The sequence below is a fragment of the Chiloscyllium plagiosum genome, unplaced genomic scaffold, assembly GCF_037043375.1.
Source record: "Chiloscyllium plagiosum isolate Xiang-an unplaced genomic scaffold, Cpla_swu_hap1 HiC_scaffold_2, whole genome shotgun sequence".
Taxonomy (NCBI): domain Eukaryota; kingdom Metazoa; phylum Chordata; class Chondrichthyes; order Orectolobiformes; family Hemiscylliidae; genus Chiloscyllium; species Chiloscyllium plagiosum.
The window spans coordinates 121,135,326-121,154,976 of record NW_028270140.1 but is presented as its reverse complement, the minus strand read 5'-3'; the positions used below and the strand labels follow the sequence as shown (position 1 = coordinate 121,154,976).

The 19,651-nt window shown below is 39.3% G+C and overlaps 1 protein-coding gene across 1 annotated transcript in view; it reads right to left on the bottom strand.

Moving 5' to 3' along the window:
• Positions 1–19,651, bottom strand: part of iqgap2 (IQ motif containing GTPase activating protein 2) — a 360,882-nt gene that overhangs the window by 201,281 nt on the left and 139,950 nt on the right. Inside the window, exon 3 of the mRNA XM_088000344.1 lies at positions 4,188–4,344. Coding sequence (XP_087856470.1) covers positions 4,188–4,344 — 157 coding nt within the window. The remainder of the gene's footprint in view (positions 1–4,187; positions 4,345–19,651) is intronic.

The window sequence follows — 19,651 nt, the reverse complement described above, 5'->3', positions numbered from 1 at the left end:
AATATTGGAATCTAAGTACATAGTGCAGATTCAGGAACATCTCCTTTTCATTGCAGTTTCTGACTTTTATGAAAGATTTCTTTAGCTCAGTTTGGACTGCAGAACCATAAGTTTGAGTCCTCGCATGACAGGAACTTGGAAAATTTCTGCTCTGCCTTATTTCACATAAAACTGAAAACAAGAATGACTGAATTATGCAGCTGTTTATTAATTGGCTGTCAATATAATGTTGCCTTAATTTTATTGTTAAGGCTATGGCAGAGACTTCAAAAATCAGACACTGGGATTATGGTAGATGTGAATAAGGAAATGGCAAGCATTGGAGAACCAAAAAAATAGTATTATTTTAATACAGAAAAATCGCAGAAAACTGCACCACAGAGAGTTGGGTGTACTTGTGCACGAAACACAAAAAGCTCGAACACAGATGCAGCGGGTAATCAGGAAGGTGAATGGAATGTTGGCCTTTATTTCAAAGTGGAGGGGGGGGGGGGGGTTGGAATATAAAAGTTGTGAAGTCTTACTGCAACTGTACAAGGTGCTGGTCAGACTATGTCTGGAGTCCTTCAGCCTAAGTCACTCAAGTGCCACCATAATATTTCAATCTAATTGAAAACAGGACAAATCAGATGGGGCAAAGGTGACACCGAAAATAAATTTCTGAAGTGCATCAAGGATTCATCGTTAGAGCATTATATTGCAGGACCTACCTGGGAATAGGCTATATTCAAATCTCGCAATTTGTAATTAAGTAAGAAATTTCATAATTCAAGATCCTCTCGGGGGTAGTGATCACAACATAGTCGAATTTCAAATTCAGTTTGAGGGAAAACAACTCGGGTCTCAAACTAGTGTCCTTAACTTAAATCAGGGCAATGAAAGAAATGTGAAGAAAGAGTTGGCTAAAGCTGGCTGGGAAAATAGATGAAGGAGAAAGTCTGTGGTTGGACAGTGGCAGGCACTAAAGCAAATATTTCATAATGCTCAGCAAAGATATATTCTTGTCTCAAGGAGAAGGATAAATCTGCAATTAACAAAAGTGGTCAAGGAGAACATCCACTAAAGCATTCAAAGCAGCAAAATATAACAGCAGCAAGAGGAATAGGCGTCTTTTTTGGAACCAGCAGTGGATGACTAAAAATCTCAATAAGAGTTTGAGAACTGATTATGAAAGTTAATTAAGAGATAAACATAAGCTTCTACAGGTACATAAAAACAAACACAGTAGCTAAATGTTTGGTGGGTGCAACTGAGAACTGATAACCAAGAACAGGGAATTGGCAGATAACTTAAACTAATACTTTACATCAGTCTTAATGATGGAGAACACAAGAAACATCCCAAAGATAACAGACAAGCATGTTGCAAATGGGAAGAAAAATCTTCAATCAGTCCTATCATGAGAAGCAGAGATTCTGACCAACTACTGGGATTAAAGGCAGACTATTTATGATGACCTACATCCAAAGATTTTAAAGAGTGTAGAGGCACTGGTCGAAGTATTCCAGAAATCAATAGATTCCGAAGGGTTTCAGCAAATTAGAAAATTGCAAACACGACATCCATGTGCAAGGGAGGAAGGAAGACAAAAAACAGGAAACTCTAGGCCAGTTAGCCTAACACGTGTCATTGGGAAAATGCTTAAATCTATTATTAAGGAAGAAATGGGACATTTCGAAAAGCTGAACATAATTAAAAAGAGAAATCACATTTTGTGAAACAGAAATGTCATTTTACAAATTTTCCAGAGTTCCGAGAGGATTTAGCAAGCAAAGTTGATAAAGGGGAAGCAGCAGAGATAATGTATTGGGACTTTCAGAAGACTATTGATAAGGTAACACATAAAAGACTATTGCACAAGGTAGGAGCTCACAATGCTGAGTGTAATGTATGAGCATGGATTGAGTATTGGTGAACACACACACACAAGGCAGAGTCAGGATTAATGGGTCTTCTTCAGGTTGGAAGTTGCAAATAGTGGAGTTGCACAAGGATAGCCCTAGGGCCACTTTTTAAAAAACTATTGACATTCATAACCTACAAGAAGTAGCAGACTGTAAACTATTCAAGTCCCACATGAATGATTCATTTCAGCCTCTTGATGTCCCATCATTACAGGTTTCATCTCACCTTCATTCTATTTAATTTATTCCATGCAATATCAAGAAATAGTTGAAGGGCTCAATACTGCAATGGTTATATGCCATTACAACGTTGCAGCAATAGTACTGAAGATTGTGCACTGGAATTAGCCACACCTCTAGCCAAGCATCTCCAGCACAGTTAGAACATTAGCATTTACCAAACAAGGAAAATACCCCAAGTATGTTCTGCCCATGAAACAAAGATCAAAACTATCCTGGCCTATTCTTGCCCCATTAGTCTATCCTCATTCATCTGTAAAATGATAGGAGGGGTTGTCGACAACTACTCAAAAATAAGCGGCTCCTAGATGCTCAGCTTGGGTTCTGACATGTGCTCTCAACTCCTGACCTCATTACAGTTTTAGTTCAAACATGGACAAAAGAGCTGAATTCCGGAGGGGAGGTAAGAGTGACTGCCCTTGACATCAAGCAGGACTTGACAGGGTGTGGCAGAGGTGTCCTCGCAAAATTGGACTCAATGGGAATCGAAGAAACTCCACTGCTGATTAGTCATACTTGGCACAGAGGAAGCTGGCTGTGATTGTTGGAAATAAATCATCTCAGTTCCAGGACATTTCTGCAGCATTGCAATGTTCACATGAGGACATCAATGTCCATTTATATACAAGTCTGCAATCTTAAGCAGTAACCACCAACCCACAACCACCAATCAACTCAAATCAGTTCAACAAATGGAGGATAACCAATGTTTTCTTCGTAAGCCTGTTAAATTGAGAAAGCCACACCAACCATTGTTTCAAATGTTAACTTCTTTTGTCAAAATTACCCTCAAGAAGTAACTGTCTGAAGCCTCGAAAAAACTGTACTTTGGAAAAGGTTACTCATTGAACTGGAAAACCGCTTAGCATGATCATAAGCCAGTTAGTAATGGAGGTTTAATTCAAAGTGACACCGGATCTTAAATGGGTACTGTTTTTTTCAAAACATGCAGGGCAAGGCATTCTTTCCTTGCAAAAGCAACAAAGTGAACTGAAACAGCTGATCATCACATCACTTGGTATTGGTATTTCCTTCTGTGACCCTTCACAAATTTCATGTTGATAACAATTCATTTTGCAGCTTAATATATGAATGGGAGGAAGAAAAAATAACTAACAAGCAGCATCTAAACTTGAATTACGCACGTTTAAGGCTGTAAATCAAGCATTACTAATGCATCATTGAGCAAGGACCTGGCAGAAATTTGCAGGATAAGCAACAGGTTCACTTGGTGCAGTGAGTACAAAGTGCTTGATTACACTTCAGAATTTGAAAGAAAAACAGAATTCAAGATGCTTGCATTAAAATACATTTGCAATTGTAATGGAGACCTGAAGGGCAGAGTTAAATGTACTACGTAAGCAAAATATACCAAGACTTTATCAAATTTAATTTCTGTCTGGAAATAACCTCAACTACGTCACTGAATGTCCACAACAAATGGTTTCAAAGCACTTAGTTTTCATTTTGAAAAAGGATGGCTGGTTGAGAAGTAAAATAAAAAGGGAAGAGAGAAACAGATTTCAGACAATGTTAACAGCTACGAAACATGTACAACAAAAATGATTGGCTAAACAATTTGTCAAAAACTTTCCAAAGAACGGTCTTTTGCTGAGGCATTGAAAGGTTGACAACGTTAATGGAGCCGTGCCTTAAATGGGACTAGTTTAGTTGGGGAAGCTTGATCGGCATGGATGAGTTGGACCAAAGGGTCTGTTTCCGTGCTGTACGACTCTATGGCTCTGTGAGAGCAGAAGCTCAGGGAGGCCAGGCACAAACAAAGACTCCAAAAGAACATGAGTGCAGAGAGCGCACTAAAATGTACAGAGGAGACTAAAAGCACAGTACACTACCAGCCACTACTTTCTTCCTTACTCCTAACCATGGCATCATGGATGAAGTGCCAACATTGTCTACACATAACACTAGTTCTGTGCCTCAGTCTCCCTGAACATACTTCAATTTGAGAACCATCATAAAATAACAGTTGCTCAGATGTACGGTGATATCTTTTTGACATATAATGACAAACTATTCAAGTACCTTGAATCTTGTTTGTTCGATGTCATAGATCTTTCTGTCAGAGACCAATTTAGGAGCGAAGAACTTTGCAAGTTTGAGAAGATAAACACCATTTCTCAACCCTTCTTCAAGCTCTGTGGTAGGGGGCAATTCTTCATGCAAACATGTTTCCATCCATCTGAAAAGAATGAAATTACAATTGATTGAGAAACTTGAAAATCTAATAAAACTTCTTTCAAATATTTCATTTAGATTTCATGAACATTCATACATTAATCTTCCTAAATAACTTGACTATATAAAAGTCAGAAATCACATGACATCAGGTTATAATCCAACAGGTTTATTTGGAATCACAAGCTTTTGAAACGTAACCCCTTCATCGGGTGAAGTGAGAGGGAAGCACACAGAACATGGAGTTAATAGGCAGAGAAATCAAAACATCATACAAATGATGCGAATAGAGTATCAAATAATAAGTCTCTGCAGGTGACCAAGGATGTTAGATGGTGTAAGTAAAGTGTCAATAGCTGAATAACAAACGAAGGGATGACCTATAATCTGATTAAATGAGGCAGTGAGACAATTACAAAGAATTAAAAGTAAGGTGGTGCTGGAGACAATCTAAATGACTGGAATAACATGGAACAAACATAGAAGCTGCTGGAAAAATCCAGCAGGTCTGGCAGCATCTGTGAAGAAAAACCAGAGGAAAGATCACCGGACCCAAAACGTTAACTCTTTTTCTTCACAGATGCCACCAGAATCATTGTTACGGTCTTCCTTACTATCCTGTTTTGACACCATAATCTTGATAAATTGTTATGATCTCTCTACCTTAATTATTTTGTTCAGGTTTGGATTACTTATTACTTTGATTAGATCCTTGGCATGCAAAACTTATATCGATCATGTCATTCCAGTCGGATGAAAAACCAAAGAACTGCTGAGGCTGTAAATTAGGAGTGAGGGTGGGGGTTGCTGAAGGGGGTGCACTGGGTCTGGCAGTCTGGCTCTGCAGCACAGTTAACATTTTGGGTCTGGTGACTCTTCCTCAGGATTTTCTTCACAGACACTGCTGCACCTGCTGGGCTTTTCCAGCGGCTTCTCTGTTTGTTCCATGTTATTCCAGTCATTTGGTTTGTCTCCAGCACCACCTTATTCTTAATTTTTTGTAATTATCTCTCAACCTCATTTAATCAGATTATAGATTATCCCTTTGGCTGTTGTTCAACTATTGACACTTTACTCACATCGTCTAACACCCTTGGTCATCTACAGAGACTTATTACTTGACACTGCATTCACACCATTTTCATCTCTCTGCCCTAATCTGATCAGAATTCTGTAAGGAAATAACAAGTACTATGCATAATGCAGAACTACTGGATATACTTAATTTAGATTTCTAGAAGATATTTGATAAAGTGCCACAAAGATTATTGCAGAAAACAAAACCTCACGATGCAGGGGATAAAATACTAGCTTGGATAGAAGACTTGGTGACATGAAGCAGGGAGTTAGCATAAATAGGTCTGTTGGCAAGACATAATGAATGGTGATCCACAAGGATCAAGACCTCAACCACTCAACTTATATAACTGACTTGGATAAAGGGATATTATATACGGTTGCGAAATTTGCTACAGACACAAAGAAAGCTGGAAAGGAAGTTGTCAAGGAGGCTACAAAAAGATAGATAGTGATGGATGAAATGGGTGCAAAAAAAAACATCGACAGAATACAAGGTGGGAAAATGTGAAATTATTTGTTTCAATAGGAACAATAAGTATGAATCTAAATGGCAAGAGGTTGTAGACCTCGGAGATGCAGCAGGATCTAGGAGCTCTAGTACAAAAAATGTAAAATCTAATATGCAGGTACAAATATCTACTTCTGCCTGAAATAAAATCAATGACCCTGCCTCCACTGCCTTCTGAAGCAGAGAGTTTCAAACACACAACTGTCGAAGAGAAATTATCTAATTTCGGTCTTAAAAGCGTGAAGCTTTTTTTTTTAAAAAAGCATTAGCCTCCTAGTTCTGGGACTCACCCAGAAAAGCAAATATAATTTCCAGTTTCCTTTCATTAATGCTATTCGGGATCTCATACACTTCAATCAAGTCACCTTTGACTGTTCCAAATTCTAGTGGAAACCAGCCGAGCCTGTCTAACTGTTCCTCAGAAGACTATCCACTCATTCCAGAGAGCAACTGAATAGACCTCCTCTGAACCAATGCATTTATATTGAGAAAATAAATAAGGAACATTTGAGATGTGGTCTCATCAGTCTTCTGTATAACGGAAGCAAAATACTGTACTTTTATGGTTTGGGAGAAGATTTGTAGCTCGGGTGTTCGTTGTTGTGGTTCTGTTCGCCGAGCTGGGAATTTGTGGTGCAGACGTTTCGTCCCCTGTCTAGGTGACATCCTCAGTGCTTGGGAGCCTCCTGGGAAGTGCTTCTGTGATGTTTCCTCCGGCATTTATAGTGGTTTGTATCTGCCGCTTCCAGTTGTCCGGCTGACAACCGGAAGCGGCAGATACATATCACTATAAATGCCGGAGGAAACATCACAGTAGCGCTTCACAAGAGGCTCCCAAGCACTTAGAATGTCACCTAGACAGGGGACGAAACGTCTGCAACACAAATTCCCGGCTCTGCGAACAGAACCACAACACTATACTTTTATATTCAATGCTTTTCCGAATAAAGTACAGCATTCCACGAGCCTTCATAATTATCTGCTGAGCCTAGATACTAATCTTTTGTGATTCATTCACTGGACCTCCCAAACCTTAGAATTCTTCAGCAATACTCTGCTTCCTTTATTTTTCCTGCCAACTAAATAACTTCACATTATTACATGTTATACTGCATGTGCCAAATCTTTGCTTAGTCAATCAACCTATCAATATACGCCTGTAATTTCCTTGTGACCTCTTCACATCGTACTTTCTTACCTATCTTTGTTATCTGTGTGCTTAACTATCATACCTTCACTTCCCTCATCATGAAAGCAAATGGGCAGGTGCCCCAGTAATCAGAAAGGGGGCAAGGGGATTTGTGCTCAGCAGCAGGGATGTCTCACTGCAGTTATATAGGGCCTTGGTACAACTACATCAAGACAAGCTCGTGCAGTTTTGGTCTCTCTCTATGAAAAGATACACTTGACACAGAAAGAGTGCAGTGGAGGTGCACTAGATTGAGGGTGGCAGGACCATCGCATGAGGAGAAACTGGCTTGACTGGGTCAGTATTGAGAGTCAAAACGTGTGGTGCTGGAAAAACACAGCTGGTCAGAACGCATCAGAGGAACAGGAGAGTCTACATTTTGAGCATAAGCTCTTTATCAGGAAGAGCTTCTGCTTGAAATGTCAACTCTCCTGCTCCTCAGATTCTGTGTGACTGGCTGTGCTTTTCCAGTGCTACACTTGACTCTGATCTTCAGCATCTGCAGTCCTCACTTTCTCCTGGGTCAGTAATCATTAGCGTTTAGAAAGGTGGAAAGGAATCTGATTGAAATGTATAAAATTCTAACAGGACTAGACAAAGCAGGGATGCTTCTACTGGTTGTGGAGCCGAGAACAAGGTGCCACTGTAATAAGATACGGAGTAGTTCATTTAGGACATTCCCAAGATGAGGAAATATTTCTTGATCAAAGGGCGGGGAATTTTTGAATTCTCTCCGACAGAAAAGTGTGGAGGCCAAATTGTTGAATATACTCACGAAAAAGATGGATACATTTTTAGATATTAAAGGCATCAAGGGGTATAGGAAGAAAGCTGGAGAGCATTGAGTTCGAGACTCAGCATGATCATATTGAGCGATGGAGCAGATTAAAAGGGCTGAATGGCCTACTGCTGTTTCTAGTTTCTATGTCACCTGATGACACCGTCAATAACACCTTCCACCATTATGCTGACAATCCCAACAGTAGGCCGACATGGTGCTCATCAGTCAGATTGGATTATTCCTGCTTATAATGCATAGGTCATATCTGGGCAATTTGTCACATGCTCAGATAAATGATGATGTTCTTGCAGTTCAACAACAATTTGACTAAGAGCATGGCTAGTTCTGAAGTACAAGTCTTCTACTGCTGGGATGCTGTCATGGCCTTATTGTCCCTTGCCTTCACTGAATTAGCAGCTAACACGTGATACAGGAAATATCTGGAGAAGGCAGAAGCCAACTTGGCATTTCTGGTCAAACATGCTTGCAAACACTTCAGCTTCGTCTTTTGCGCTGATGTCAATGGAGTCTCCCTCCGGGTTAGTTGTTTCATAGCCCAACACAATTCATTAATGGATGTGGCAGGAATACTAAGTAGAGCATTACTCTGATTTGTTTGATGCGGAACCACTTTGCTCCAACAATTGCATTCTGCCAACACTATTATTCCTTTAGTTTTTATTGTACAACATTAAAAATATTCCATTTGAATACAAGGATATGTTGCATGCACAACAGTCCAAAGTTTACTAAAGGGTTTTTCTAATAATGTGGCTCTAGAGGAAAATAAAAGCAAGCCATTATTTCCAATGTGTGTTCTCCAATCTCAATTAGAAGATTCTGCCTTCCATTTCTCTGGAAATATCTATGTCACAAATGTTTTGCAGGACTTGGGTTGCAATGAAGTTAATTTTGATGTTTTTGAATATCTTTGTAAACTGTGTTACATCTATATCAGTATTCCACTGGGAAATTTGCTTCTAGCCATATTTATTTTCTTTATAGGATTAAATAATCATTAGTATAATACCTGAAACAGAAGTTGGAACTTGCCAGTGTTAGACATTGAGGGAATCAGCTAAAACTGTGCATTACACACTCCAATAATACATTTTTGCAAAAGAAAGAAAGGTAAATGAAATCATCAGCTTGTGCATGGTTTAAGTGACCAACATGAATCAATCATGTACAAAATAAGCATCTGCAGTGGCAACACATGTAGGACATAACAAAGTTTTGTAATTTATTAACTTAAAATTGCCATTTTAAGAATTTTAATTTGGTCCTAAGTTTCACTTCAAGAAATAGCATGGTGAGGAGTCAACATTTAAAATCACAGCACCAAGAATCCAACATTTATCCTGTCCCTCAAACCTAATACTTGAGCGTCTTGACCCCCAGAGCTAAAGTTCTGCATGGAGGCAGAACTCTGAACTAGAAAGAGCTTAAGGATTCACAAGTTGACAGTCCTTCAGCCATGCACATCTATGTAGTGATCATCATGCTCCTGTACAACTGGAAAGGCTAGAAGCATATCAAAAGGAATTTGAGATGGAAATAAGAAAAATCAAGTTAGCCACAATAACTTAGATAATTTATGCCCTGTGAATTCAATCAAATTTAAACTACTGTCTAATGTAAAAGATAGCTGCACAGAATAAGTTTGTTTTACAGAATTAACATTGTGCCTGTTAATTTTCAATTCTGCCAGATGGTGTCAGTGTACAGAAGCAAAGGTTGTAACCAGTCAATTAGGTTAATCTGTGATTATATTGCACTACGAATTTGGTTATCTACACCATAATAGATTAATGAAAGAATGGCTGGGCTCAGGATCATCATCTCAGTCAGCAATCTAACTGATTAGTGGCCGGCCCTGCCTAATCAGCAGTTGCATTCAGCCTCTTTTCTCCCAGCTTCTGTGAACAAGTCCGCAAGGTGTTACAGCAGTGAACCCATTCATGTCAACTGAGGTCGGCTGTTCTCTGGACTGAAAAGTTCAACTTATCCAACCAGTAAATCGCTCTGCCGTAACAGCTATGAAGCATAGCTTGAGAGTGTACCATAACTTCACATCAAAGTGGACTTAACTGCGTTAACTGCACTTTGTTTTATTGGTAGCTTCCAGTGCTGTTCAATAGATATAGGATTTTATGTTACAGAACATGACATCTGAATGTTCTGATCACATTGCAATGTTTCCACAAATTCTCTGCCTCTTTGGCACAGGCAATTGTTTTGAAGGAAGTTTAACATGTTGTAAGGATTAATGGCTCATTTGATGTACAGTAAGCTCATGTTATCATTAGACTGAACTTAAGCTGTGGATTTGTGCAGCACTGATCTTAACAGTTGTCAAAAGCTTCAAGCAAACAAAAAAATCTTTCAAGTATATATTAACAGTCTATTTTTGTTTTTTGTTATTGGTATGGAGGCATCACTGTCAAGACCAGTATCTGTTGCCCACCCCTATTTACTGTTCAGTTGGTACTGAGCTGCCTCCTTGAGCATAGCAGTCCATCTGCTGAAGGGTACAAACACCATAATGTTTGAGAGGGACTTCTTGGTTCTTGACCCAGGACAGTGAAGAATCAGTGATACACTTCCAAATCAGGATGGTGTGCAACTTGGAGGGGAAACTGCAATACTGGTGATGCTCTCAATTATCTGTAGCCCTCACCCTTCTATTAATGGAGGTTATCAGTTTGGAAGGTGTGAAAGAAAGAGGCATGCTGTGTTGCCGCTGTGAATTTTTTTATATCATGTGCATTGGTGGAGGGAGTGAACACTGAAGGCAATTAATGGCACACTGCTTTGTCTCTGATGGTATTCAGTTGTGTGTTGTTGGAGCCAGACTCATTCAAGCAAGTGAAACATATTCGATCACATCATGCTTCAATATAGGTGAAAAGACTTTAGGGAGTCAGGAGAGGAGTTACTTGCCAGTCTCTGGTCTGCTCTGGCAGTTGTTCCTTTGTTCCTAGTCAATAGTGAACTCCCAGATATTGATAGTAGGGGGACAGAGTGATGGTAATACCATTGCACGTCAAGGGGAGATGGTTAGACTTTATTTGGAGATGATTAGTACTTAGCACATATTGTCTGACATTTACCAACCCAAGCCAGAGTGTTGTCCAGTTAATTATATTAATTACATAAATTGCAGTCATTATCCAGGATGCATCGCACACATCCCACAGTTCAGTGACAAACAAGCCTTAATACATATTCCATAAAATAACAGTGAGCGACATAACAGCTCTCCAAGAACCATTTTGCTAGTCCCATTGCCCCAGTCTTATTCTGCAGCAAATTCTTTCCATTTTGGTGCTTAGCAAATCCCCTTTGAAAACAGGATTCAATCGGCCTCCATCCCTATTTTTCAATGGAGGAATGCATTGGTAATTTGGGTTCAAGTCTCGGCAATTTGTTTAATTCTTCTGCAGAAAATGTAACTATCTTTGAATAGAGATGTTTGGCAGTTGTGACAGCTACCCATGTCGGAAGTGATCTTGGACCCCATGTGTATTTCCATTGTTTGATCGTATATAAATACAGGTGACTAACGATGCCAATGTGCATGTTGAAAGCTGGTCACATTTGAACAGCATTCACCACAGACTGAGTTCTCTGCGCAGTGCATCTATAGACCTTCCAGCCACCAGGATGTAAAGTTCAGACTTCCTTTCTGCATATTATCATCAGCTGAAGAAATCCACTGGAGCTCTCCAAAGGCATTACAAAGTTAGTAGCATTTAATTAGAACAGGCTGCTTTTCACATTTGAGATAAAAACAATGACTGCAGATGGTGGAAACCAGATTCTGGATTAGTGGTGCTGGAAAAGCACAGCAATTCCGGCAGCAGCCTTGGATGCTGCTTGAACTGCTGTGCTCTTCCAGCACCACTAATCCAGAAAATGCTTTTCACATTTGCCAAGTGAGATTTGCAATTTAGGAGTCAGCATTCAATGCAGCATCGGCTCAAGCCAGCTGTGCCTTTATTATACACTTTCCTAAATGATGGAAACATTTGCCCAAGCTTTGAATTGCACTATACCAATTCTAGAAATTCATCAAGTTTTCCCTTCTGCACCAGATTCAAAACTTGCAGCCATACCAAATGAGAGATAATGCCTCTTGAGAAAAAGTTTGGGTTTTCATTTCTATATAAACATTAATCTCAGAGACACCTAAAATGATATACCTGCTTGCATAAGTGTCACACCACTGTTTCAGTCAAATCATGTTGCTGGAGAGGATACAACTTTGATGCATCACTGACTTTGATTAATGGCAATTCTCAGATGTACAGATAGAACAGAGGCCACTCCGGATGTTTTTAAGGTACACAGTCTCAGCCAAATGTGCACAGACAAATCTGAAGGTGGTGAGGGTCTGCGGAGGTTGTCAACTGCTGACACCAGCTCTCTACATCATAACAGTGATTGTATCATACTAGTTCAGGATGTTCCAAAGCTGTGGAGTCATTGAAAGGCAGTAAGTATGTGCATCTTTCAATGCACAGAGATGGCATTTCAACTCATCTTTGACCAAATTTTCCAGGCTACATAAACTATCAGGCAATTGTAGGAAAATGAATTGGCAAATATCATTGAACGTATAAACCCAAAAACTATAAATCCTTACGAGAATTATTTCCATGATTTTTACAGACATGCTGCAGACAGAGTTTATTCAATCATGAATGCGGTTTACAGGTCCTTGCTTTAGTCCTGGCCATGCTCCTGCAAGTACCCGAAACAACAGCTGCAGGATGCTGCAGTGGCTGACTGGGTCCACACAGGTGTGCAATTTTCTTCAAACAATCATTTGGTTCTTGTATCTATGCCTGAACATAGATTATGATAAGGTCTGGAGGCAAATGTTATGGGAAGGTCTGAACTACATGTTTGAGAGCTGGTAATTATTGAGCAAGTACTACTTGACAACAGTATTAAATGGTTCCTTCTATTACAATGTATCATTGGTGAACATTGTTAATGGAATCTAGTAGTGCTATTTTACATTTTTTGTGAATTAAACATACCTGTACATTTTTCTGACAAACACCAGTGTCATAGATGCACCAAAGCTGCTTAGCTAAGTTGGGTTTACAGGCCTTCAGCGCCCATACAGGTTATTAAGTGGAAACAATCACTAGACATTTCTGGCTAAAAACAAAAACAAAACTTTGGCCTCACTGGCTGTACTCTCCTACAGCTGAAGTTGAATTAGACCAGACAGAATTTAAAAATAATGCTTTAATAGGAGAGGAAAGTTAAGGTGTGTACAGTTGACAATGGTATGTCTCTTCTTTGAAAAAAAGAAATAAACCACTATTACTTAGTCATCTGCTGATGCTAATTATATTTGTACGTATTCAGTAGGGCTTCATTATTTAAACAAGCTTACATTTCTGTAACAAAGTTAAAGGCAACCTCTTATTCTATGGTGACTACATTGCAGGCTGCTTAGTGACGGGTCCAAAATTTGGGCACTTAGCAATCGTTACAGAAAACAGGCTAGCAAGTGCACAATGGTGAAATTAAGGAAAATGTCAGACACATTTTTACCCTTGTGAATATACAATTCCAACAACGAACTTGCTGCTTGCCAAAGTCGCTCATTTATGATGCGAGGTTGTTCAAACTATAACAATTATTGAAAAATGCCACAATGCAAATTTATCTGAAATGCTACACAAGTTTAAAAATATGTATAAAGGAACAGTTAATATCAAACCACAAAAAGTGCAGTAATATTTTATGAAGATATAGTTCAAGATGCATAGTACAAAACATAACTTTTCCATCTAATAGTTTGTGGTTTAGATTAAAAATAGTACTTAAGAGGGTACTTGATGTTTAAGTTTAAACCTGCTGTTTTGGTTCTGTGTATATAGTGCTGCTATCATTGATAGAGAAGGTCACCTTCTGAAACAGCTCCATTTAGTTTGCTGGTTAATATTTAATCATGAAGACATACTTTGGCTGCTGCACACATGTGGACTTTAGCACTTCAAAGTGCATTTTTAACCCTTCTCTGTAACTTTAGAATACTTGGCATATGGCTTCCAAATGTGCTGTGGGAGCGATTTCCTGAAAGTCATCTATTGTTGGTGGACTTTGAAGGTGTTATATATACTTCCTGATTTTTTTCTTGTAAATTGCATTACAGGAATGCAGTTTCAGAAATAGTTTTGAGATTGAGAGAAGAAAGCTACGAAGGTGAATCTCTACTTCCTGCAACCTACTGAATAAAACAGGATTTTAACTCTTCCTTTCATCCTATGAGTAATACTTAAAAATCCCACTAACAGAGAGGGTTCCTGTTTGTAATTGCTAACTTCAAATTGGTCCCTGTTGTGCTGAGCCCAGTTAGATCTGAGTAACAACATTCTCTCTTCCACCTCCCCCACCCCCTCCCCAACCAAAAAAAAAATCAATTTACTGTTCTAGCTTGGGAAACAGTTTAGATGAAAAATAGGCACTGTATTTCACCCTTCACTTTTAAATTCTGTGGAGCGAATGTGAAACTCCTTTATAAAAAGTATTTTGTTGTTGAATAGTCTTGAATCAAACTTTATTGATTTTAATGAATCTCATTTTGGATTCACTTGCACAGATCTGCAACAATACTATCAAGTAGTCAGAATGGCTTTTTCTAACCTTCCCCAAGCTTTTCATGTAGCCCATCCACAGAATCATGTTTCGCAAACATTCAGACCCTTGAGCCCTTTGCATCACTCCATGACATCAAGGCCTAACTCCAAATATTTTAACACCATTGGCTAAATAAAAACCCAAAAATTAATGATAATTTCAGTCAGTCAGTCAATTGTATATTAACCCTGTTTAAAACATTTGGTTTTTGATCTGAACAGGAATATTTTGCCCAGTCATAGCACCATATTTTAGGAAGAATGAGAAGACATTAGAGAAGGTGCAAAGCCTTTACTTACAGGGATGGATTAGAGAAGGTGGCACTTTTCCTCTTGCAGAAGTGAAGGATGAGGGGCAATATGACAAAGAAGAGTTCAGGTGAGATGTTGCAAGAGGAAAGAGAAATTATTTCCATTGGCAGAAATGTCAAGAACTAAAATACACCAGTTTAAAGGGGTTTGACAAAATAACCAATGGCAACATGGGACTTTATTTACCACGTGGTAAGAGTCTGGAATGCACTGCCTGAGAGTGTGTGTGGTGGAGGCAGATTCAATTGTGGCTTTCATAAAGGAAGTAGATAAGCATTTGAGGAAAACAAACCTCCAGGGTTTTGGGTAAAGAGCCTAGAATGGAGCCAGAGATCCAACAGGAATACAATGGGTGGAGTTGTCTCCTTCTGCAGTGCAGCAATTTAATGAATCTATGGTTAATTTTCAATACCTATTCATAATGTTACACATTTACATATTTGCAAAACCACCTAGCAGTGACTTTAACAAATTTGGATATACATGCCTTGCTATGCCATTGTCCCAGGCATTAATTAATGCAACTAATTTATGAGGTCCTTGTTGGACATTAGTCATTGCATCCTGCCTATTAAGAGGGCCTATTTTCCATTTTCTAGCATTCAGCCAATTTCCTAACCAGGTCAATAATTTACTATCAGCTCCGTAATCTTCAATGTTTGTAGAGTCTCTTGTATTTTTAGTTTTTTGTAGATGGGTGAAGAACCAAGGCACATACCTAAGGAGATCAGAGACTTTGGAAGGAGTTGAACTAAAGATCAGTTGTTCTTTTGAAGTTCAAGTGGCATTTACTGGCCATCATCGTTCGTGAAAATATGAAGCAGAATAGGAGAGTTAGTTATTTTGTTTACAACATGCACTTACAGCCCCCTCTGAGTACTTCACACATTATATAATGCTGCAGCCTAAAAAAGACAATGATTGTTCTGTGATTTAATGTCCTAGATAGCTGATCGTTAATTGAATTAAACTGGTATTAAACAGACCATAAGGCTGCATTTTGGAATTTTTACAGGACCCTGATCTCTTATAAACCCGCATAACCTTAAATGTGACCAGTTGAAGTTTATTGACTAGAATGGTCTGATTCTTTGATAATTCACAGATCCTAATCACAAACAGGAATTGGATAAATCTTAATATTTACCTATAACATAATTTCAATTGAACCAATTGTTTAAAATTAAAAAGTAGCAAATAATACTTCATCTTGACTTTTGAATTTCTCAATTCTGGTTAAGCGTTGTAGTATTAGTTGCACAAACACTCACTGAAAATATCTGACCTTGACGGTGTACAGTTTTTAGCTTAGTTTTATATAATACAGTTAATTACTGTCTGAAGAGGAGTCATACTGAACTTGAAATGCTAATTTTGCTTCTATTTCCACAGATGCTGCCAGATCTGCCGAGTTTCTCCAATATTTTCTGTTTGCATTTCAGATTTCCAGCAACTGCAGAATTTTGCTTTTACTAACTTCACTTTATAATTTATTGATTCTTTTCAAGGGATGTGGGCATTGCTGGCAAGGTCAGCACTTCTTGCCCACATATAAACATCCCTAAGACAGTGTTGAGCCACGTTCCTGAGCCACCACAGTCTACTTGGTAGAAATACACCCAGAATATGTTAGCAAAGAAGTTCCAGAATTTTGATCCAGTCACACTGAAGAGAATGATGCAGTTCCAAGTTAGGAAAGTTTGCACGACTTAGAGGGAAAGTTGCAAGTGTTCCACATGTCTGCTGCCCTTGTCCTTTTAGATGGTAGAGAATGTGGGCTTAGATGATGTCAAAAACCCTTTGAGAATTGCTGCAATGCACATTTGTATTTACTACAATGAGTTGAAAGTAGGACAGTAATTGGGCAGATTGGACTAGTCCCTTTACTGGAAGGTCATAGTTTAGCAAATGTCCACATTGCTGCATAGATGCCAATGTTGTAGGTGTACTGTAGCAGCTTGGCTAGGCCAACAGCCAGCTCTTGGACACAAATCTTCAGGACTATCACCAGGACATTGCTAGAGCCAAAAGTCTTTTCTTGAGATCACAGAGTGAATTTGATGACAAAGATTGGAATCAGAGATGCTGGGGACCTCAGGAGAAGGCGAAAGGTTATTCACGCTGCTCTTCTGGCTGACAGATGTTGCCACTGTTTCACCCTCAGCTTTGGCACTGATGTGCTGGAGTGTGCCATCACGGAGAATGGGAATATGGTGAAGCCTCCACCTTCTCCAGTTATGGTTAGTGATGGATATGACAGAACTGCAGAAATTTGATCTGCCCCATTAGTTGGAGATTTACTTAGTTCGATCACAATGGTGCTTCAGCTATTTGTCCTGCATGTCGTCCTGTGCTGTGGCTTCATAGAACGTCATCACTTTTTTTAGGAATGCCTGTTTTGTTTAGACACACATTACTGAACTATAATTCATTCCTCAGCTTGATGTTAATGACAAAGTAAGGATATACCGAGCCATCGCTGAGCTGTTAGATTTGTTTTGGATCGATCTCATTTCACACAAGGTGGATCAGGGTATCAACAATATGAAGGCAAGACTTTGTCACTCCGACCTGTACTGCCATGGACAGATAGATTGGCTGCAGGTAGACAGGGGAGGATGAGGTTAAGTAGGTTTTCCCCACTTGTTGCTTCTTTTACCACTGGCCACACATCCAAACAGACGGTTGTAGTCTTTAGAATTAATCAAGCAGGATTAGTCTTGATGCTACCTTGGCAATGGATATTGATGAAGAAGGGCTGTTGTGGCAATCCTTTAACACTTTTGAACTTAATGCCACTAGATTTCATGGAGTCCAGAGTTAATGCTGTTGACTCCCAGAGCAAATCCCTCCTGACTGTATACCATCACATCACTACCCCTCCTGCGCCCTCATCCTGCCTTCAGGGTATGCACTGAGGTTTCTGGTGCCCAAGTTAATGCGAGGTGATCTAATTTTAATACCTTTTGACTTTTCTGTAGAGATATGACACAACGGAGTGACTGGTTGGGCTGATTCAGATGACAGTTGAGAATTACTATGAGCACATTTTGCTGTATTCTTTCCCCAAGAGACATTAAGAATTCAGATAGTTTCAGAGCACCCTCTCTAGGACGAGTTTCCATTGAATCATAGTGGCTAATCAGACAAAACACGTCCAGAAACCCTAGCCACTCTCCCCTACATCAAAGGCATCTCTGAAATGACTGCCAGACTACGCAGACTCCTTGGCATCATGGTAGCCCACCAACACACTAAAACAGCAGCTAAGGAACTTGAAAGACCTAATACAGACAACAAGCAAAACTAATGTCATTTACAAAATACCTTGCAGGAACTGTAACAAACACTACTTTGGACAAAAAGACAGAAAACTAGCCACCAGGATACATGAACATCAACTAGCCACAAAAAACATGTCAATCTCACAAGTATCCTTACATATGGATGAGGAAGGACACCACTTCAACTGGGACAATGCATCCAGCCTAGGACGAGCCAAACAGAGACACGCATGAGAATTCTTAGAAGCATGGCATTCCAACAGCACTTGATCTTTTATATCCAGTAACAGAGCAGGTGGGACCTATGTTAAAGTTTCATCCAAATACAGCACTTAGAGTGCAACTCTATCAACAAACACATTGACTTGTATCCCATTTACCTTCCCCTGAGAAAAAGAACAGGAAATGACATCACCAACCTAAGGAAACCTAAACACAAATAGAAAGCAGGCCATACAACCAGTGCTTCATCCAAAGGCTCACTGACGTTACCTAGTATGGTGACAAAACATCTGAAAACAAACCTTCCAGCTCAGTGAGCAAACCTACATCCAGAACAAATGCATTGGGTGCAATTAAATTTTTGTAATCACTCCGACACACAAGCAAAGGTTGTATTCACTCAAATCAAATACTTCTCGATGCAGTCTACATTTAGATGAACTTGAAACAGCTTAATAAAAAAGGTATTTACTGTGATATGGTAGTAAATTTGCATAAATCTGGTAGAATCATACAGTGCAGAATTTTTACATCCAATAGTAAAATGAAGCCACTGACTGAAACCAAGTGCATGCTCGTTTATTTTAATTTGCACTCTCACAACCAAGTAGACAAATTCAGGACAAATTAAATCTGTTCTGTTATACATTTCCAGTCTGTGCTTTCATGCTGATGCCAAAATGCTCTGATTTGATGGCAGTATCAGATACCTTTTTTCTCAGGTAACATTCTATGAAGAAAAACCATGCATCAGTTATGGCAACAGGAGTAATACTTACATTTATACAGGATTTTGGTGCAAAGTGCCCATATCAGTTCAACACCACACTTTTGAAGCCAAGTTATTTTGTAGGTTTGAGGTATCCAAAACACCAAAGTCCAATAAAAAAAAGCTATGAAATAATGACAAGTAGTTTATTTTGGACAGTGATAAATGGTGACCCACACACTAGGGAAGCTTTCCTGCGGCTCTTCCACAGCACTTGATCTTTTACATCCAGTAACAGAGCAGATGGAACCTATGTTAAAGTTTCATCCAAATACAGCACTTAAGAGTGCAACGCTCCGTCAATTCTGCAGTGGAGAAAGTGAGGACTGCTGATGCTGGAGATCAGGGTCAAAAGTGCAATGCTGGAAAAGCACAGCCGGTCAGGCAGCATCCAAGGAGCAGGAGAGTCAATGTTTCAAACATAAGCTCTTGATGAAGAGCTAATGCTCACAATGTTGACTCTCCTGCTCTGCAGATGCTGCCTGACCGGCTGAGCTTTAACAG